This window comes from Sander vitreus, chromosome 9 (assembly GCF_031162955.1).
Source record: "Sander vitreus isolate 19-12246 chromosome 9, sanVit1, whole genome shotgun sequence".
In the NCBI taxonomy this organism is placed as follows: domain Eukaryota; kingdom Metazoa; phylum Chordata; class Actinopteri; order Perciformes; family Percidae; genus Sander; species Sander vitreus.
The window spans coordinates 32,636,835-32,659,243 of NC_135863.1; the positions used below are offsets into that span (position 1 = coordinate 32,636,835).

The 22,409-nt window shown below is 43.6% G+C and overlaps 3 protein-coding genes across 5 annotated transcripts in view; 2 read left to right on the forward strand and 1 right to left on the reverse strand.

The window, feature by feature from the left end:
* Positions 1–13,840, forward strand: part of shroom2a (shroom family member 2a) — a 38,718-nt gene extending 24,878 nt beyond the window's left edge. For all 3 annotated transcript variants that reach the window (XM_078259795.1, XM_078259797.1, XM_078259796.1), the window contains 7 exons: positions 264–2,712; positions 3,160–3,245; positions 7,297–7,908; positions 8,499–9,074; positions 10,222–10,387; positions 11,581–11,853; positions 12,345–13,840. In XM_078259795.1, coding sequence (XP_078115921.1) covers positions 264–2,712; positions 3,160–3,245; positions 7,297–7,908; positions 8,499–9,074; positions 10,222–10,387; positions 11,581–11,853; positions 12,345–12,617 — 4,435 coding nt within the window. In that variant the 3' untranslated portion in view covers positions 12,618–13,840. The remainder of the gene's footprint in view (positions 1–263; positions 2,713–3,159; positions 3,246–7,296; positions 7,909–8,498; positions 9,075–10,221; positions 10,388–11,580; positions 11,854–12,344) is intronic.
* Positions 13,841–15,801: 1,961 nt separating this feature from the next.
* Positions 15,802–20,848, forward strand: cldn34a (claudin 34a). The gene has a single exon (XM_078259799.1). It carries the CDS (start codon positions 15,879–15,881, stop codon positions 16,632–16,634), a length of 756 nt encoding a protein of 251 aa, XP_078115925.1. The 5' UTR covers positions 15,802–15,878; the 3' UTR covers positions 16,635–20,848.
* On the reverse strand, positions 20,601–22,154 carry LOC144523864 (claudin-24-like). The gene has a single exon (XM_078259800.1). It carries the CDS (start codon positions 21,834–21,836, stop codon positions 21,177–21,179), a length of 660 nt encoding a protein of 219 aa, XP_078115926.1. The 5' UTR covers positions 21,837–22,154; the 3' UTR covers positions 20,601–21,176.
* Positions 22,155–22,409: the final 255 nt, after the last annotated feature.

Here is a 22,409-nt window from a genome sequence, read left to right on the forward strand (position 1 = left end):
AAAAAAATAAATAAATAAATAAAAACAAAGACGGGCTTTAAGCTGTCTTTGCTAATGCTGCTGTATGTGCAGTGGCCCAAAAACTGATAATTAATTAGATCTAAGTTTGACTGCCATTAAACGGCCATTAGACTGTACAGAATTAGATCCCATAGTTCATAACTTGATTAACAACAGCAATCTGTAGGTAAATGGCTATTTTTGCTGAACAAAACAGGTTGTTGTTTGTTTTTTCACACTTCATCCTTTGCTTTAACCTCCAGCTCATCCTCAACTGATCTCTCCTCTGGCTGGGAGCAAACAAACCTGCGCAGAGTGTCCGACCAGTTCAGCTCTCTCGGCAGTATGGACAGTCTAGAACATGTCTCACAGCCGTACCCTGCCGGTCAGCTGTCACCTGCCAAATCCAATAACAGCATGGAGCATCTTGGAGGAGGAAAACGAGACTCAGCCTACAGCTCCTTCTCCACCAGCTCTGGTACACCAGACTATACTCTCTCAAAGAGCAATGCTGCCTCGACAGAGAACATGCTCTATAAAGTCGGTCAGTGGGATACAGCAGGAAAGCACAACAATGGCAGAAACAGCCAGAGCCTGATTGAGGGAGTCAAACTGGACGATAGGGTGGCGTACTTCCAGATGCCAGGCGTTAGCTCAGGCTGTGCGGGTCAACAGACTGAGGACTCGGCCGGCTCCCGGCATTCCACTTCAAGTAGAACCAGTTTAGGACCTGTTTGGCATGTCCCTGAAAAAAAGAAGACTGCTTCCCCCTCGCCTCCCCCTCCCCCTCCACCTGCACGTAGTGACAGTTTTGCTGCGACAAAGGTACATGAAAGGGGGCTCATTATGGCTCACCCTGAAGGACCTGAATCCTATGTCCCCTGTAAGACTTCCACTGAAAATCGCCACAGCCACAACCCATCCCTGAAAAATGACAGCGACGGTTTTCACACTTCATCTGATAAATCGAGTCTTAACCAGTTCAGCTCAAACAAGCAGTACTCCCTGTCCAGCAGTGATGTTCACCAAGGCCAGCCCTATCATCAAAGAAATCATAGTGACAAAAGCACTTTTTCTCAGCCCTGGGCTATGTCCATACCAAAGCCGCAGAACGTAGCTGGCTACTATAGTAGCATGCAGGAACTTCCTACTAACGGTTCTGCACAACACTTTGGTCAGAACCAGAGAAGGAACCTAAGCACCTCGTTGTCTCCCACTGCTGCTGACCAAAACACGGACAGCAGTGGACAAAGCCGATACTACTGTGTCACAACATGTCAGCCCACGCAGCACAACCCTCAGCCCTTGTCAGGAAAATCGGAGGACAGGAAGAGTATCACAGGCGTAGACCTGGCACAGGCTGGAAATGAGCGGAATGCTCTTAGCCCACATTCAGTCACCCAAGTGAAGTATCATATGCCCCAACAGCAGCAACACACTCTCACTCTCTCTCACTGTAAAGACAGTAATGGATACAGCAAGCACCAAGTTACTACTGTACTAGAAACCTCTTTACCCAAATCCAGCTCTGATGATAGTGGAAGCCAGAGAGGACACAACGCACAAAATGCGGAAGCCCAGTTCATGAGTTATCCTCCTAGCAGACCGTCTGAACAGCGGAGGTCTCTGCCACCACAACTTAGAGAATTACCCCAAGACATAAGACATCACGGCCAAGTGAGCAACAAGATCTGCCCCCAGGTAACCCCCATGCTTCACTCTCTATCCATGGATGCTGCAGGCCAAGATGAGAAAACAAGAGGCCCAGACTCTGAGGAGTCCCTTGAAAGCAAGCAGTTGAGGCGCAGCGACCGTTTTGCTACCACATTAAGGAATGAAATCCAGATAAGAAGAGCTAGGCTGCAGAAAAGTATGAGTGCAGCTACCCTTCCTGTTACTGAGGGTGAGACTGAAGATGATCAGGATGTCTGGAAGTCCACTGAAAGCACCACCCCGACCTCTGCAGGGGGCTCCTTCACCAATTCCTACAAGGACAATCTGAAGGAAGCACAAGCAAGGGTGCTCAGGGCTACGTCTTTCAGGAGAAAAGACCTGGAGCCTGTCCTACTGGAGCACCCTGGAGCTGAGGCCTTACCTAACTACCCATCCTCAGCGTTGGCCCGGAAAGATGTCACCCCTCTGCCAACAGTCTCAGAGTCTGTAATGCGTAAGTCGGGGCCTGGCGGTGGTCAGGTAACTCGCATTGGTGGCCGTAAGCGTTTTCCTACAGAAAAGAAGGTCAGGTGTTTCTCTGAACCAGACAAAATCCACCAAGTTGGGGTTAAGGAAGATCTCCCTTGCAATGAAAGCTCCTCACTAGACCAACAGAAGCTCCTTAAAGAAAGTGGGAAACCTGTTTTCCCCAATCACATTGCCCCTCCATGTTATACAGAGACCAAGGCCCTAAGTCTTTCCTCCACCAGTGAAACTGAGGTCACAATGAAAAGCATCAGGAGCAGAGAGTACACTGAAGAGGTCCAGGGAGGTCCTTACTCTGCACACAAGCAGTTCGTCTTAGACCAGCAAAGACTGGGCACCTTTGCGGAGTATGAGGCAAGGTGGAATATACAGAAACCCCCATCAGAAACGAGAGCCTCCGGTCGGTACCGGTCAGCTGATAACATCCTGGATCCGGGGCCAGAGGAGAGAACCAAAACCACCTGTTTCCACGAGAGATCCCGATCATCTCCTTCAACTGACATCTATGGACAGGTGAGGCACAAAGGCTGATTGTTTGCAATCTCAAAATGACTTGAACATGAATTATTGAAGTAATGAAAATGAGAGGCCTCTTGGTTGTAACTTGGTTTTAGTCACTTAAATGTTGCAACTGTCTCAAGCCCTCAAGGGGGGTTAACATGTATGACAAACATAGCCACTGAAGTAAAAGGAACAGTGGTGAAGTGGGAAGGAAAGAGCCAAGTCAAATATTAATCCATGTTTGTTCATAATGACACACCCTCAGCTTAAGGAATAGAGCGGGGCATCAACGTACCGCTTTTTTTTCACTATTGAAAACCAGGAAGCTGCACCATGAGTTGGTTGGAATATTTAGCAATAAACTACAACTTGGCTCTTTGGATAACTGGAAGCCTCTTTTCTGTGAATTGATTGGTGGTTTTACATAGGGGACTATGTGTTTGTTAATTTTATTTACAGAAGAGTCAAGTTCCTGCAAGAAAGTCAGAGACGGAATATTCCCAGACGGAGATTAAACCAGCTGAACCGCTCAACACTGCCACAGCGTAAGTAAATCTCATTTGATGTACCTGCTGGTACACCAGTGTGTCTTTGGCAGTGAGTCTATTTTTTGTCTCCAGTATACAGTACATTATACAAAAGCAAAACTCTAGGGCTCTAGGGATTGCCTCTTGGGTAATCTTAAGTGATCTCAAAGGAAGGTAATGCAAGTATTATCTGTCACCAATGGGTAAATTGAAACTGAATGCTAATACTACAAAGGAGAGTGCTCTATTGGACCTATTTATTATTTTGCTGTTGCACCGGTGTCTTCATCAATCTATCAGCATTGTGATTAGGGCTGCACGATATGAGGAAAATATGCAATATGCGATAATGTTGTTGAATATCGCAATAACGAGAAATACACAGATATTAAAGTGTACTCAGTTTTGCATTTCTGCTGCTTTCAGTATTCTGCTAAAAAAAAAGCGATATATTGTGCAACCCTAATTGTGATATGAGGCTGTGTTTCCACTCCTGCGCTTTATCAGTGAAAGAGGGCAGTAAGCCTGTAGATGAACAGTGAAGTCTTTACAATCTTTCATGGCATACCGGTGGCACTGCCTTGGCGCAGCTGTGACAACATAAGCCGTCTCACTTGCTGTGCTATGTGTCATCTGCTGGAGGTTTACTGGTGTAGGCGAGACATCTGATAACGTCTGTGACAGGGAGGAAGTGTTTCTTCAGCCCTCCATCAGAATGTCATGGGGACCCTGAGTTCAGGGGGCCAGCCAGAAGGCATGAAATTATCATCAATATGATCTGTTACTTTGCATAATTGGATTTTTAGCCACGCTAGCAGCATGGCTCTATGGATGGCACTTTGGTCCAGACAACTACTGAATGGGTGGCCATGGAATTTGGTACAGACATTCATGTTGCCCTCAGGATGAACTGTAATAACTTTAGAGATCCTAATGTTTCATCTAGTGCCATCATCACGTCTAAAATGTAATTTGTGCAAAACTTTGTCTTATGACTACATGCATTCAAAACTAATGGCATTCCCATCAAGTCTCTGTAATGTTAGCATGCTAACATGCTAAACTAAGATGGTGAACTTGGTAAACATATCTGCTAAACATCAGCATGTTAGGATTGTCATTTAACTCAAAGTACAGCTTTGCATAAGTACAGCCTCACATACTCTTATTTTGCCTTTTACCTTGAAGGAAAAAGGAATTATGGGATATTCTATTGTTTTTTATTCTTCAATTAGATGAAGCCAGGTTACTGAGAATACAGTATCACAGTAGGCGGACCTCACTAGCTAAATGCAGACTAACCTATAATCACAATCTTTTGTGTATACGCCTGGAAATGTTTAAATAACCCTCAGCAATAATATGAAAGTGTCTGTGTATATAAAGTGGTTTGGTCACACTGGAAAACCCTCCTTCCTTAGTAACTGTTTGTTTTATGGGCTGGGCAGAAGTGTTTACAGGTAACGTTGATGGTTCCAGGTGATCCTTTGATGGTCCCATATCAACTCCTGTCGTGTGAAAACAGTGTGATATTGTTTAATGTTAAAGTATGATGGCGCCTGGTACCTCTCTTGTGTTCCTTGCTTTATTTAAAAATTCAGTCATAAAAATTTTTTTTTTTTCCACCTTTAACCTCTGAGTGGAAGCCAGCTGTGGCCAGTCAAACTTGTATTAAAGGGGCACTTCACCACTTTTACACATGAAGTTCAGTTTACCCCTTATGTAGAGTACTACCAGGCTGAAAATATAGTTATATAATGTCCTCTGTGACACCCTGATGATGTCATCAGGGTTATCATGGCTTGGGTTTGAGAGACTCAGAAATCCTGCGTTACAAATTGGATGACTGGGGGTTAAAAGAAGTGTGTATTTAACTGACAGGGTTTAATTTAATTCAATTTATTTATAGTATAAAATCATAACAAGAGTTACCTGAAGACACCTTACAGATGGAGTAGGTCTAGACCACACTCTATAATTTACAGAGACCCAACAATTCCAGTAATTCCCCCAAGAGCAAGCATTTAGTGCGACAGTGGCGAGGAAAAACTCCCTTTTAGGAATAAAAAACCTGGGACAGACCCAGGCTCTTGGTAGGCGGTGTCTGGCGGTGCTGGTTGGGGGTGTGATGAACAGTGGCAATAATAGTCACAATAAAGATAATGGAACAGTGACTACAAATGGTAGTCGTAGTAGTTCATGGTGTAGCAGGACGTTGCAGGGCGCAGAGCAGGACCACGGCGACATCAGCAACCATGATTTAGGTGCCACCCTAATCCAAGGAAAACTGCTGGGCGGAAATATGCTAATTAGTTGCATTATGGGAAATGTAGTATCTGTTGTTTTGGGGGTTTGACCCATAGCTGGAGTCAAAGGCCAGGATATCTTGGCTTCTGCTGTTTCGATATTTGATTATTATTTTTTTCATTCTGTCTCAAGAGTCCTCCAACTTTACGCAAGTATTAAAACTAAATTGCAGAAATATCCTTTTATTGTGGGTCATATTCATGCGTAGTAATGGAGGTTTAAGTAGTAATATGTCTAATTGTTGATTTATGCGTTGTGACCATTTTTTCTTCCTAATGCCAGTTTAGTAATGTTTTTAAACATTATTCTTTTCTGCGTTGATTACTTACAATCATTTTCAAACTATGTACATTGACGTGGTCAAGATGACTTCATGGTTTGTAACCACTTATTCAGGAATCTTTATGCTCCCACAAGTGAAACTCATTGACGGGTGTAGAGTATCTCTTCTTGAGCAACTTCATTGTAGGAGCCACACCAGATGACTCTCACGTTTTGCAATACAACAACCGTACAGAGGATGTTTTTGTTATTCGAAAGTCTGGGAGATGAGCTAAGTGAGGCAGGCTCCACCCAGATAGTGTTATTGATGCAGGTGTAAAGAGATACCAACCAGCGGCTTCTGTCACAGAGCGTCAGCAGACACACCGCACGCTCGCTTTATTTTTTTAACTTGTTGTGTTCTATGGAAATGACAGCAGTAACAAGTCACATAGGTACATTTATTTCTTTTTTTATTAATTTGATTAATTATTGAAATATACTGTATTTGGTCTTAGTCTAGTCTATGTTATAACTAATGCTGCCACAGCTTTATTGTTGTAAAAATAGATAACAACTAGAATTTATTTCACACACCTTTGATGGGCAACAATGCTTAAGAAATTATTTATCATATAGACACAGTAACTGTGTTACTTTTGTTAGTGTTGTGTATCCCTATTGCCCAAACAGTTAGGGCTGTGTGATATGGCCAAAATCAGATTAGATAGACCTTTTTATATCACGCAGCTCTACAAACACACCTTGTCACCTTAAAGTACCTACATCATGGTAACATATCCATACTACCAGATACTGCAGTAATATGTCTGGCATCATGTTTCTGAGAGGTAACTTTCTCACACTCTACGCAGAGCTGAGGCTGAGGCATGAGGGTGGGTGTAAGCTGCAACAGTTGCTCATTGGGTAACTTGTCACAGCTTGTAAGAATTGCAATTGGGAGGTTGGGTGTCTGCCTGTCCAAAAGTCACCATACTGTATCTAGTGACTGCAGAATCGATACAGTTTAGTCTTTCATCAAAGCTGCGTGATTTACGTGTTAATCTCTGACACCTAATTCAGTTTGTATCGGAGCACGCATTGGGATGTAATCTGCAAGCATGAACCATATATTGAACTCTTGTTCCTCTTCCACGTCTAACTTTACCTACGAAGAGTTAAAACAGTAAATGTGAATTGGGCAGGAAAAAGTGATCCAGTCTTGCTTTTTTTGCACTGGAGGATTATTTATTCCTCTATGCTGACTTGTGGGAACTGAAATATTCCTCTTCAGGCTGCCAGGCTGAGCAGTTACCAGGGAGTAGGCTCGCAGAATAGAGGGAGACGTGTGTCTTGTCATGCTGGCATAATCATAGTGGCTGCTGGAGAGACGAACCAGGCCTCTGCCACACTGTATTATTTGATTGAGCTGCAGATGATAGCCCATGCTGCCTGACTGTTGAACAGTTTGTAATTAAAAGCTTTCTATTGTGTTCCTCAGGTTCTCTGACAGAGGGCCGGGTGACTGTAAAGCGAGAGAAAAGCCTGTGGAGTTTGAACATTACTCAGCGCCACCTACTCCGCCCATGCACCCAGGAACCAACCCTGACTGCAGACACAGAGCTGCTCCTGCCACTGTGAACCACAGACCCACGTCTATCTCCCATAGTCTCCCAGAGTCTGGCCTCCCTCAGCCTGAGGAGCGAAGCCACACAGAGCCGCCGCCGTCTGGGCCGAGGAGGAAGCCCTCTGCACTGGAGAAGCCTCCCCCACCCAAATGCCCAGAGGTCGACTCCCATGAGTCCTTTGCCGGTTCCCAGAGTGAAATCTTCACCCACTGCTCTCCTACCACTGACCTGAACTCCGCCTTTGTCCCCACCCACTCTGCAAAGGGACATTCTGAGCAGGGCAAAGGACTTGTGGACAAAGGACAAGGGGCAGGACATCATCTATTAACATCCAATCCTCAGCCTGCCTCCTCTCCCCCGGCTTCCTCCTACAGACCTTCAGGGCTGGCCACTATGGAGGGACAGCGCTCTCCATCTCCACAGTTTTCCCCACAGAGACTCAGTGACAAGCCTCCGGTCTCTGTACAGGATGAAGACTCAAACAGGTAAACTTTTTTTTTTTTTTTTTTGTTTCATGAGAAGGGAGATTTATTCAAAAGTGCATAGCAGCTGTTAAACTACCAGCCAGTTTAGTCAGAGCACAGTGGCTGTAACTCCTCGTGTCTTTATGCTACACGTACAAAGAAGCTTATTGAGAGTCACTGCCTTTGTAGAATCAACACGAGTGCTACCAAGCCGCAGTAAATTAAAGGGATTCTCCACATTTCTATAAAAGCCACTGGCGGTCTAGGCATAGTTCAGCTAAATGCCCCAAAAATGTAAAATGTCATCTAAATTTCCCTTTTGTGAAGCTGTTTGTTCATCTTCTTGGTTCAGATCTAATTGATATCATGTGTAGTAAAGCTCTGACTGTACAGTAGGATTATTACAGAAACCAAAGTGGTGGGAGGAGTCCAGATGTCTCGGATATTCCAGCATACTAGTCGGGCATGGAAAAAATCTCAGTTGCCATCATGCAGCGAAACTTTAAATCGGCATATGGCTGTAATAACTGAAAAAATAACATTCTTGGAGCTTCTGTTCAAAAGTTTCTCTCTCTCTTTCTCTTTCTCTTTCTCTCTTTCTGATATTTCAGTATGGAGCATGTGATAGAAAACCAACATTCTGCAGTGAAGAAAGTGCCCATCAGGATAGTCCACTCAGAGGAAGTCACAGAGAAGGAGAAGTGTCCATATTTGCAGCACAGTGACCCCCCTGCTGTTGAAGCTGAGGGTCCTGGTGTAACCCTGCTCGGCAGTCTAGGAGCTGCAGGCCAGGACTCAGTCTTCTGTGCATTCACTCGGCAGAGGGAGCCCGACAGCATGCCGGCCGCTCAGACAGACCCAGAGCCTCAGAGAGACGCGTACATGACCACTGTTGGAGACCACATCAACTCTAAGAGTCAGCAGCCACCGCAGCCCACAGACGAGCCCTGCAGCAACGGGGCGACGGTAACCACGGGGCTGTCGGAGGATCAGAAGAGAGAGGAGCTGGCCAGGGACATCATGGGCAAGGATAAATCACTAGCTGATATTCTGGACCAGAGCAAGATGAAGACCACCATGGACCTGATGGAGGGTATCTTCCCTCAGGGGGAGCAGCTGTTGGAAGGAGCTCACCAGCGCAGGAAGATGCCCCCGAAACATCCAGCCAGCCGGCCTGCTGAGGACAGGTCAGCTTCGCACTTTAGCTTTCATACTGTTTATATCTGTGATCAACTTGTGCTTAATGGGTTTATTTGACCTGTAGTGTTTTACTCTCAACATATACAGTTTGTTTGATATGTACGGCCCTGACATGTACAATCACTCCTGGAAAATCATTAGCTCATCTGTGTGTGTGTGTATGAGGTGAAACTAATTCATAACTTTTTTTTCTGTTTATTCTTATGATGGCCATTCTCAGGCTCAGTTATGTCTCATAAGTTGTTGCAGGAATTTTTGGATTCATACCATTTGTTACACAGATTTGGTGCACAATTTAACCATTTTTGACCACTGGAGAATTGATAAAAATGGTCATATATCCCTCCAAATAAGACACCAAGATCTTGAGGAACACCATATAAAAAATCCATTCTGTTATTTAGTATCAAGATACCAAGAGATTTTGATTGGAGATTTCTGAGATTCTCTCTTTCTAATTGCATTTTTCGGCGATTGGATTGCAAGCACTTCTGTTCTGGAAACTGCTAAGAAACCCCCTTACTGTCAATATACTTAGGAAGGCCATAGATCCTCTAAATGCCCTGCTGTAGGTCTGTAGTTTGTGGTTGCAAAGTTTCATCAGACTGAGATTATCCTCAAGGTGACAACACATTATATACAGTTAGGTCAAGTTTAAAAAAAAAAATGGATTCACTCCAATGAAATGGCTGCTATAGGGACTAACATCATCACACATAAATACAACTGGGCACATTGAATCCGTAAGAGTCTTAGCTTTCCAGTCATAACCAATGCATACAATTCCAAGACAGTTTAGGGACCCTAGTATGCAGAAATATTCAAATACACCATTTTAGAATTCAATAAATGAACACATTTATGCTGCATGAGAAAGCTGCATGGAATTAGCAAAAGTGGGCATGTCTGTAAAGGAGAGGGTACCTATAGAACCTGTTTTCAGACAAAAAAGTTTGGGAACCACTGTGTTCTTTAGCTAAGAGAAAACTCTTTAGTAGGAGAAAATCGTATGTGTCACTAAAGAAGAAATGTGTCTGTACGAGTGGTTCTTGCATGAGGGTTTTAAAAGTTTACCCTGTGTGTTCTTCTTTGGTTTAGTAATGTGAGAAACATTATTTGTTACTTGTATTTCAGGGAAAAGGAGGACAGCATGGCAGCATCCGTCACCATGGTGACCAGCTCGACATATTACAGCACATCTGCTCCCAAAGCTGAGCTCCTTATTAAGATGAAGGACATGCAGGAGCAGGAGGAGGAAGACTCTGAAGACGAACTGGACATTGATCTGGCCAACAAGAAGGTACCATACTCTCACTCAACCCATTCATATCCAGCAGTGTTTCCCAGGGGCCATTCTAGGACCAGACCTTTAGGGGGGCTCAGCCCCTAATGAGAATGTGGGGGCTGAGCCTCTGTCACTAACAGACAAGTTCACAAACTAACTTGAAGCACCAAAATTATTTGTTTCTTATTGTAATTTTTAGGAGGGCTGAGATGAAATTTAGGGCTTGAGCCCCCCTAAAAAGGGTCTAAAATCACCACTGGTGTTCCCCCAGGTTGACTGCTTTAAGCTTAGTTGATTTTAGCCACAGTGTTCCCGGCGCGAGGTGTGCGAGCCATAAAATGACGTCACCACGGCTGTCGTTTCCAGCGCGAAGGCTGGGCAAGCTGTCACGGCGCGTGGTCGTGCACCTCCGAATTTTTGAAACTACACGCCCACTGTTCGCCTCTACAAACATCTGTATGAGTCTTCATGTACAGACCACAGCGATTTAAACAGCCTTAAACATGTGGTCAGAGAGAGACACCACACTGGGAAAAGAAGAAACATTTTGGGGGAAAGTGTGGAAAGACATGAGAGATCGTTTTGTCAAAGCTAAATAAACGGCTTCATGGAAAGAGTGTTCTTCACAGTGTTAGAGGCAGACAGTCATTTAGATTTGGAGACAAATGACCGTCACATTAATGATTAGAGTAGAGAAATGTAATGTTTCGCGGTACATCGGGGATTATAATGAATGGGTTTACTTGTGTTGCCAGGTAGCCTGCTTTGCTTAACTTCCGCTCTCTTCTACAACTGCACCAAATTCCATTCTCAACACTTTAAAGTTTTTTTGAAATATTCATAGTATATCAGTTACTTTTACTTTTGGAAAATCCTCATGATCAACGCTTCACATGGGCATGCACATGTCTTATATGACTTTTAAAGCTGGTTCGCCTGTTACAAATTGATATTTAGTGTTATTTTTTGCATTAAAAAAAAAAGTCTGTCCTAGCGGGTGTTCTTGTTGGTGTGTGCGGCTGGTACAATTCTAGGGGAAACACTGATTTCTAGTGCTTATATGATGACAGAAATGGACTTTATGGGCGTAAGCATGCTCGGGAAGTGTAGCATAACAAACTGAACCATGGAGGAAATTTTGAAGTAAGATAGCTGAGATAGAAGGCCTAAACTCTGGTTTGGTATATTGTGTTCACGCCCATCTGCAGCAAGAGCTGATCGACAGCCTGAGCAAGAAGCTCCAGGTGTTGCGCGAGGCCCGGGAGAGTCTTCAGGAGGACGTCCTGGACAACAATGCTCTGGGAGAAGAGGTGGAGGCCCGAGTTCAGCAGGTCTGCAAACCCAATGAGCTGGACAAGTTCCGGATGTTTGTCGGGGACCTGGACAAGGTGGTGAGCCTGCTGCTGTCTCTATCGGGCCGCCTGGCCCGAGTGGAGAACGCCCTCAACAGTCTGGAGGAGGACACTACTGCTGGGGAGAGGGTGAGGAAATGGAAACTAGGGCAGGGACCAGATGCTTTGGTACCGATGCGATACTTTCACCATACATTGGTGCCGATTAGTTTTTTTTAATTGCAATTTTAATTTATTGTGATTCTAGAAGTATTGTGATTCGGCAGTATTGAGTATCGTGATTTTTGACGAAAACAAGAGTTGAATAATACACTTCTAGAGACAATATATCATGAGACATTTCTAGAAACTAATTATTTTCTGAAATGAATGCACATCACATGTCAGCCAGTCAGTCTGACATTTATTTCATTTGTAAAGAAGTACAGAACATGGATTTTCTGCTTCCGGTCAAAAAACGGATACAATTTAGTCGCCATCTATAAAAATATAGATCCTAGGGAAAAAAATTTATTGAAAAAAAATCCTCACAAAAAAATCAAACATTGTTTGGTTCCTCACACCAAAAGAGAAAAGTGTTTGTATCTTCTCAACTCCTAATACGTTTCCTTCATCTACAGCGTACGTTGATGGAGAAGAGGAAGCTGTTGATACGACAGCATGAGGATGCCAAGGAGCTAAAGGAGAACCTGGACCGTCGGGAACGCCTGGTTTATGACATCCTGGCCCACCACCTGCCGGAGGACAGCCTCACAGACTACGAGCACTTTGTCAAGATGAAGTCTGCGCTCATCATCGAGCAGCGCAAGCTGGAGGATAAAATCAAACTGGGCGAGGAGCAGCTCAAGTGTCTGACGGACAGTCTGCCGATGGAGCAGAGGCTGGCCTTGTGAACAAGCTGGACACTTAGCCCAAACTGTCATGAGAAAGACTTGTTGCTCCAAGTTGCAGTTGAGCCCCGTGTCCAACGGAGGGAGACAGAGATGAGGAATCTGCAGAGACAAACGGCCATAACACCACTCGGACTGACCGCATCCACAAGTCACTCCCTTTGTGAAAGATGCTTCAACCAACCACTGTTTCTAATGTCTTTCATGACATTTTCTTGCTTTTTTTTTATTTTCATGTTGTTGTTTTTTTAGTAATTTATTGTAGCCTTTTGAATCTGCGCAGGAGGGGCAGTATTGTATCTTCAACTGATTTGAGCAGCCATGCTACCTGATGTGTGTTACACGCTGAGCAACTAGGACTATTCATCATGCTTAAATAATTTTACACCCCGAAACCCTTTTCTCTCAACCCATCAAATCTGGCCCAATATTTCACTAAACACAGGTTTTTAAACTAGTGGCCTTTTATCAAGATTTTTGTGCCCTGGCTTTTTTTCTCACTGGAGAACCTTTTTCCTTCTGCAATAAACCGTAGATAAAGATGAGAGAGAGAGAGAGAGAGAGAGAGAGAGAGAGAGAGAGAGAGAGAGAGAGAGAGAGAGAGAGAGAGAGAGAGAGAGAGAGAGAGAGAGAGAGAGAGAGAGAGAGAGATTGACTTCACCAACAGACGAACAGTAGCACTTCACATCCAGACTTTTAACTTGAGTGAAATCCACATTGGAAGTGCCTCGGGAGGGGGGGGAGTCACCCATGTCACTGCGAGCACTGTTGGCTCTTTTCATCCACTTCTGCATGTTGCTGCTCCGTTTTATTGACAGCCAGAAAAGAAAGGACTTGTTTAGATTATGATATTGCCACGTATGAGTTGACCAAGTGTTTCTCTATTTTGTCTTATTACTTCACTGTGTTTCGTTATTCACGGTGCAGATGTTAAATGCATACCACAGTTGTTACTTTTTCTAGATAAAATTTCAACACTAAAAAAAGAAATTGTTCAGGTTGATCATTTTGCAACCAAATATGGAACTAAATCATTCCAAAGCATTTTGACCAGCTTGAAGGATTGAATCAGTCTCCCAAAGGTAAATCCTATTGGACGATGTTTGTTCTGCACATTTGAGTATGTTACGGTTTCACACGCTTCATGCACTGCTACAGACTGACTCTTAACACTTTACCAGCTGTGCTCCTTTATATCAAATAAAGAGTCTGCTGAAATCTCACAATCTGGTGTTTAATTGTCCATTGATCAGCTCATTCTTCACAGTCATTCATTAACTCCACCACACCCACCTCTCTACTGATAATGTGAAAGGTTAAGACTTTGGAATATCTTTAGCAGTCGCGTGTTAACAGCTTCTCTCTCACATAACCAAAGCAACATGTAGACTATCCGTCCGGTTCGTTCTCCTGTGATAAATAAAGCATCTGTGGAAGGAGGATTCAGTTTATATTTAGAACATCATATTGAAACTTAAGACACGTCAAGGTGAGTGACAGGACAAAGACCTTTTTATTTCACTGCATAACACGAAAGATTTAAATGGACAATCATTAACTCCAGTAATGCTTTCACAGACTGTACCTACAGGCTTTCTCCACACTTTGACTGCTGCCTTTAGGAGTTTGATTCTACTACCTCTCAACATAATTGATCAAAATTTCAATTTCCATTTTGGATGGTATTGAAGTTTATTCTAAAACTTGCTAAGGCAATTTCTTTTTACCTCAATATATTGTATTTGTTACATATACTGTCATAAGTTTGTTTATATCCTTGATCATTTAGAAGAAAGAATATAAGAGCTGGGATATTCAGATCAGTACCAACAATCTAACTGCATACTGTGTGTGTGTGTGTGTGTGTGTGTGTGGTCTTAACAGTAAACTTACATTTATTAATCACCTTTACTTCTGTGTTGAGTAGTTTAGTGTTAACATGCCACATACAATTTTAGATTCTACCACTGTACATATTGCACCTTCTCATGATAAACTGACTTTATTATAATCTTTTTTTGTTGTATTGCACTTTGAAATATTTAAGTTAATATAATATACTGATAATTAGCAACCGGGCAAAGCAGATGACTTCTTCAGCACCCAAAACTCCCAGAAGGCCTCAGGTCCACTGTTCCAACGGGGTTTGGTTATTTGATGAGATGCAAATGTCTTGTCTTTAGACTACAATAGTTCAATGTTAACTAAAGGAAGTTATACATCATTACCTCAACTTGTGGCCCGGTTTCAAAATGGAGTTTAAAATCTTGTTTTAAGTTTACAATGTGCTCACATTGTAAACTTAAACAAATAAAGCTGTGTTTAATTAATTTGCTTCAAACTAATTGACACCAAAGCGTTAGTTTATGTATTCCAGCAGAGGAGCACTGGTACGTTTTGGGGCCTTTGTGTGGAGGTCAATGGGGGCCCAGCAATCATTTTTTTCCCTAGGGGTCCCAAGGTTAAGCCAGCCTAATGTTTATACCTCACATTTCCAGACAATATCTGCATATCATTTACTCACTTTCTCTACCTGCTACCATTTCTTAAATAGAAAGTAGTTCCATTGACAACAGTGAGGTCCTGAAGTCTGGATTTAAAGGGAGGATTTAGGATACTGATAGTGGAAAGAATTGTCTTCTTTCATCTTGACCGTTACTGTATAAGGCTGGAGACAAAATGTCTGAGGTGGTTATCTCAAAAGCTTAACAGAAAAATTATCTATGGCTAGATTCCACTAGGTCATTTGGGTGAACTGATCCTTTAAAGGTTCCTTCTGCGGTGTATTACTAGGAATTACTGGAATTGTTGGGTCTCTGTAAATGATATATAGAGTGTGGTCTAGACCTACTTCATCTGTAAAGTGTCTCGAGATAACTCTTGTTATGATTTGATACTACAAATAAAATTACAGACAGACATGTTGAAATATTCAGCTATCCTCCTATCATACTTTATACAGTGGGTTTTAAACAGGATGTGTTTACAAATACCAAATTAAATGTAAAAATACTGCCAAAATATTAATATAATATATGGACTGGAAGTTTCATTTCAGAGACAAGGCAAGTGGTGTGTGTGTGTGTGTGTGTGTGTGTGTGTGTGTGTGTTGCTTTCTACTCAACTTATGAGTTGTAGCCATGTTAACACAGTTGGTTATTTGTGTTTTCAGGAGGTGCGATGGATGTCAGGCACACTGTGAATTCAACAATGTGTTGGCTCAGCGATCCATCTCTCTGACCATTAGCAGTCACACCGGGCAGGATGATTTACCTGGCTCACACAGCTCACTGGCAGTTCCTGGGCCTGATGGCCGGGGTCATTGCCTGGATCCTCATCCTTACCACAACCGGCCTCAACGAGTGGCGGCTGTGGTACGTGGCCGATGAGTCCGTCATCACCTCGGGCGTGGCCTGGGTGGGCATCTGGAGGGCGTGTTTCTACAGTCATGTCCTTCCCAGGATAGAGAACTGTCAGAGCATCGGCATCTCGGACCACTTTGCTCCTGTAGAGATCTCTGTGGCTCAGGTGCTGATGGTGCTGGCGCTGCTCTGCGGCCTGGTGGGGAACATCACCGCTGCAGTGGCCGTGAGGATGGTCTACTTCTCTATAAAGAATCGTAGGAACGTAAGGCTGGTCTTTGTGCTGGCAGGGACCCTGTATGTGCTGACGGGGATGTTGTTATTAGTGCCGTTGGCGTGGAACATGAGCTCTGTGCTCAAAAACAGCACCATAGGCTTTCCTCCTGAGTTCCACCTCCCCGCAGCTCCTGTCAGGCAGCAAGTCGGCTCGGCCATCGGAGTGGGCATCTTCGCCTCCATCCTGATGCTCATAAGTGGGGTGCTTCTCTTCTGCTACCGCTACGCCTGGGCGGCCCTCAGCACAGAGGCCTCCAGAGACACCCGGGATCCGCTCCAAGGTCCCTGGACAGAAACAACCCTAGCACAGAAGTCTGAATTGCCAGATGGAACCAACCAAGGCGGGGATAATCCTGCATTTCACAGAGAAGAAATCTCATGATGGCAAAATATGAATAATACATGAAGAACACATTTACAATCTTGGATTTGTATCTTTTTAATCAATGGGAAAGTGACTTGGACAATATCATTGAGGAAAGGTTTAAAGATTTCAAGCCCAGTGCTGCTCACAACATTTCTTATTGACTAAGGACTTACAGAATTAGTTCAAAGTATCTTTATTAGTCTCCCTAAGGAGAAATTCATTTTGGACACGTTTTGGAAATTGCTGCAAGGGTTACAACAGAGACACATAACAAACACAGGGTTAAAACAATTAAAAGACAAATGTACATTGAACATCTAGGATACTCAAAGAGCTGTGCAAATTACAAATTACCATTTTGTACAGGCTACTTCTATCCATACATGCCTTACAATCATCCCTACTTCCATAAGCATTCATGCATTCAGTCCTAAAAAGTTCACCCTTTATTGTGGAACATCAGCCATGTTATATTACAAGAAACACTGTGGTATTGATTATATAGCTGCTTTAATATTCTACGTTAATACAGCATGTTATGTATGATATGCCAGCTGGCTTGTGTAAAGTGAAGCTCTCTTGTGCCAGAGTTCAGGGACGGATGCATATCTGCAGATGTTATCAGAAACTTGTCTCTCCACTGTTATCCAATAGTGCTGTTTGGAGTGAGTAATCCGAGCGTCTCTGTAATGACTGGGGGAGGTGACATGACATTACATGCCAAGGTGTGGGCTTCTAACGGGGCCCCATGCGAGGAAGGATCTTAGCGGGTCAGGTTGACTGGGGGCTCTGCTCATGTGACCTGGGGAGGAGGCTGACGAGAGCAGGCATGTGAATCTGGAGAGGGGGCTGCCTCACAGTGGTGATTGTTGCCAGGGAAGACACACACACACACACACACACACACACACACACACACACACACACACACACACACATAGCACCTCTCTGGAGGAGGAACAAAAGGCCCTCTTCAGCTGAGTACAGCTCTCTGTCAAAAACACAAGTCCCAGAAGTGGATGAAAGGTAGCTCTGACCACTTGTGCAACATGGTGAGGTGCTCCATCACAGACTTGATGCCAGTAATCTGTAACAGGAGAATCACTGATATTAATTTAATTGAGTATAACTAGTATTCACATTCCTCTAGATAAGAGATTTGGGGAAAGTATTTAAATAATTCTTCGTCTCACCACCCTCCCACCTCTCTCTTGCACATTCCCCTCTACAGATAAGCCTGATAATCGCCTGAGCTGGTTATGTTTTATCTAATCTGTTATTCTAAGTCATAAACTCTATCAGTTATAATAATTAATGGAGGAAAACTCATAAGAAGGCTCTGAGAGAGGAAGGAAGGTGATCAGTGCAATTAAAACCCCTCATATCAAAGTATGTTGCCAAACGTACCATAGGTTTACAAAGATGGCATTGTATTTGCAGTTAACTAGATTCAAGAGAGATGACCGGGGTTAAAGCTCCAAGCAGATGAGCAATTATGCCTCATGTTCTTTTATCTTCTTCAGAGATTCCTGTATCAGATGAACATTATTATAGTCAGGGCCATCTCCATGTATAGCCAGGGGTGGTAAGTAACTACAGTCATCTGAAAGATATAGTTACTGCTTACTTTTCAGATTTGACATAAAAAGAAAGACATACTGTATATGATACGTTTTTTCAACCTGTTTGGCTTGTGACTTCTTCCAAAAAAAAGCAGTGTCTAGTTAGGGCCCCTTGTTACGGATAAGTGTTTTACCAAAGAGTGAGTTCCTCTCTTAAAGGGGAACTGCACCAATTTTACACATCAAAGTCTGTTTACAGGTGTTGGAGAGGCCTACTGCATATGTGAACGTAGTTGTATAAAGACTTTTTTTGGCTTCAGGGGGAGCTGCGCCCAATCTGTTAAATTGCCTCAAGTGATGTCACTTGCGTCAGCGTCGGTTGGAGCTGAAGACTACAAGTTTGAAAATGAAATAAATCTGGAGGTGTGGAGTTAGAAAGAAGTGGTGTAACCAGACATCCGTAGTCTGCTCCTCATCTCTGCTAGAGGCTAGCAGCTCAAGGCTGCATTAGCCGCTGCTAGCATAACACCCCTAAATCTCCAGGCTGAGCTTTTGGCAGTTAGAGTTGCAATGTGGGTAATGTAGGCGCCATGTTTTGATAAGGAAAGAATGCATAGAACAAAAAAGACGATATCACTGCTTCTGCTGCAACGATTTTGATCCTTTTCTTTATCTGTCCATCCTGAGTCCGACGCGGTTAGAGGACTGCAATGCTTAACCCGTAGAGAGAGCTCTTTGAAATTTTCAGATGGTTTCATTAAGATAGCTGTTCAAGGTCCATTTCCTCTCCCATTAATCATCTCATAACCCCTCAGATTTATCTTGCAACCCTCTAAAGCGGACCAAGCCCTGGGGGCCATTTTTCTGTACTTATCAAAAGGACTTTTACTTTTGATACTTTCAGTACATTTAGCTGCAAATATAATATTTACTGAAGCATTTTCAATGCAGGACCTTTACTTGAGTATTTTTACATTGTGGTATTGGTACTCATCTTCCTCTGTTCTCATCCCTGCCTGTCGGATAAGACAGATAGGGCGATTGGGTTATTGTATTGCAATGTGAGGGTAAAGGAACATTATCATGATGGTTTATCTGTTAGAGTGTGTTGAACAATTGAGTACTGATTTCACAAAACTGCAATTCTTAACATGTTGCACTGACAATCATATCTGATCAAAGTTTGAACTCTTTGAACTTAAGTCATCTCCATGTACATCTGAACAGTCAGTGTAGAAAGCCATGTTACATGTAACAATGGGACATTTGTTTAAGGTACATTTGGATCCTCAAGTCAAAGGTATAATAGTCCCTTTAGAAGGTACAAACAAGTAAGGTACAATTTTGTTCCATTGACTAAAGGTACAACAATGTACTTTTGAGGGTACCACCCCAGTGACAAGCTTTTGTTCCTTAAAGGTACTGTTTTGTACTTTTTTCCTTTGTGCTGTGAGAAGTTTGCTTATCAGTCCCTCAGCATTTAAACATAATTAGTAGGCAACATGTCATTTCCTTAATGTTGCTGCACTGCCCGGCCCTACAGCAAATGGAGTCTTACGGTAATCAAGGAGAACATCTCTGCAGTTGTTTTTCGCTGCCTCCCCTGCTGATAGCTGCCCTCACACTGGGAGACACCAGGCCCTTCCCTGCAGCCTGCGTGGCGTCAGAGGATAGGAGGGTGCCTCTCGATACACTCCATGCTCTCTGGCTCTGTGAGGCCTGGCTGGCAGAACCACTTTTTATATCCTCAAAAGCAAAGTCTGACATGTCTCGGCTCCCATATGCTTCTGTGACAACATCATTATCCCTCATTAACTTCATTCTATACACAAAAAGTACCATCATTAGAATGTGGAGGTTTAAAAGTCATACTTCTCCCATGCAATAACACATTTATGTCACTGTACCTGTGTCTATGTAAATGATACAGACAGTTTTGGAGTGCAAAACTGACCTCTGACCCTGGCAAATTTGTGTAATTATGTCAAAGCGGGAGCCGCAAGGCCAACCTGTTCTACATTCTTCACAGTACACACTGCCCATTAGAGCATTCATTAAACACAGCTTAGCTCAGCTAGTGACCAGGAAATCTGATGGAATTAGTCTCAAGCTGTGTTTCCACCTCCACAGACACACCTGACGGACCAAGACGGCTGTTTTCAGTCCCCCCAGGGACCACTTCAGACCAAAATAGGTTATAGGTTTATGTGACTAACAGATGACCGGATGGGGAAAGAGCAAAAGAGCAGCCATGTTTCCAACTCCGACATACCTGAAGAAGAATAGGTTGATTGTTTCATGCTGATTCATGTCACAGCTTCTCATTGTATCAACATGAACTGAAAAAAAACTGATTATAGTCAGTGTATTCCAACAGAGAATACAACACAAGAAAAAAAGAGACAACTTTTCAATAAAATCTCAGTATACGTCTTTATGTGAATCATTTGAATGTGCTGCACAATACAGCCCATAAGCAAACTTAACCAGGCACAGAATAATTTGTGCTTGCTCTATGTTTTAGTATTAAGAATAACTTACAAATCACAGCATTTTAAAAGCTAAGGCATCCTGGAAAACAGACTGGAAATAGTATTTTCTTCATTTGTTGGCACTGATAGGAGAAAGATCCTGAAGCCACCCCAGAATAAGGTACATTAAGCATTTTATAAAACATATCTTTTAAAAAAATATTCATTTTTACTGGTCACAGCAGGTTCTTTTCAAATGTAATGTGGGATTGTGCAGGTGAGTCATTCAAAGAAGCTGCAAATTCACTGAGGATTTGGTGGTGTTTTAGACAAACTCATTTTCACTGTTTTACACAACATTTGATCAACACAAGTGATAAAGCAACCCTTATACGGGATGTTGTCTTTGATATAAACCAGATATTGACATCATTATTTTGAAGCAGTGTGAAGTGCAGTTCTACAGGTGATGATTGTGTTGTGCCGTCAGTCTCTATGCAGGTAATTATTTAATGATTCGTCCCTTAAACATACTCGGAGCGCTTCCTGAAGGAAACATCTGTACTCATGACATGGTATCTGCGCTGCAGCACAGGCTGTGGCTCCACCTGTGAACATAAGCAAGAGGCGACCAGAAGGAGCCCGGCCACTATGAGAAGAAATCCTCCGACCCAGCCGCAGAACAGGGCATCACCAAACTCCCACCGGGGCACCACATCAGGTATTTTATCATCAAAGAAACGTATCACGGCTAAATGGGCCATGTAGGACACAGGGATCAGACACAGCACTCCGGACATCATCCCCAGCACCCCTCCCATGATGATTAAAGTCCTCTTGGTTCTGAAGCTTCTGCGTTCTTTACAGCTGTTGACCAGGTAAAGTCCAGGTATAGCCACCAGCATTCCCAGCATGCCCACAGCAAGGGAAGCACACATGAGGATACGGGCCAGCTTGAGGTCACTGGAAAGGCCCAGCAGGCTGTCATATGCTCTGCACTCCATACCCCCGACATCCTGGACCACGCATGTCTCCCACAGGCCCAGCTCGTAGCTCTCCACTGGCAGCAGAGCAGTGGACATGGTCAGCCACTGTGGTAAGAGAGTGGTGGTTAAAGCGCACAGCCATGCTCCGACAAAGACCAGCATCCCCAGCAACTCCAAAGCGCAGGCGCATGTGTCCATCTTTCTCTCTCTTGCTCTCTCTCTCTCTCTCTCTCTCTCTCTCTCTCTCTCTATCTCTCTCTCTCTGGCCTCCGCGTTTGACAGAGCCACAAGAGTTGGCTGTACTTCAGATGGAGAGGCTTGTTGGACGTCCAGTCGGGACCAAAAGTGCTCACAACACCTGATAATTACAGTTGACCGCTCAGGCTCTGGACTCTGAGCTCTTTCACAAACAGTTCCCACTCAGAGGAGCACACATCTTCTGCTGCAGGGAGGAGAGGGGGCCCGTTCAGCCCTCCCCTTTGTGGCCCTCCTGCTCTTGCTGCTGTGCCAATGGGCAGCAGGGGCAGAGGCAGAGATGGCCAGTGTCAACCCTGGCCACAGGGGATGAAATTGTATGTAGATAGGATATTATACAGTGCATTTCCTTGGGTAAGAGATGAATTCACTGATGCATACATACATCCTGTGTGTCCCTCCCTTTGTATAAATAAGCAAACAAATTACCATGGGCCAGCTTAAAACAACAAAGTCAGGTTATTATTCATAAATGCCAGACAAAGATAAGGTTCTCATAAAATGGGCTGCCTCTAG

Bases quoted from the DNA above. Each gene is read 5' to 3' on its own strand.
- cldn34a (XM_078259799.1), top strand. From the start codon at position 15,879: ATGATTTACCTGGCTCACACAGCTCACTGGCAGTTCCTGGGCCTGATG.
- LOC144523864 (XM_078259800.1), bottom strand. From the start codon at position 21,836: ATGGACACATGCGCCTGCGCTTTGGAGTTGCTGGGGATGCTGGTCTTT.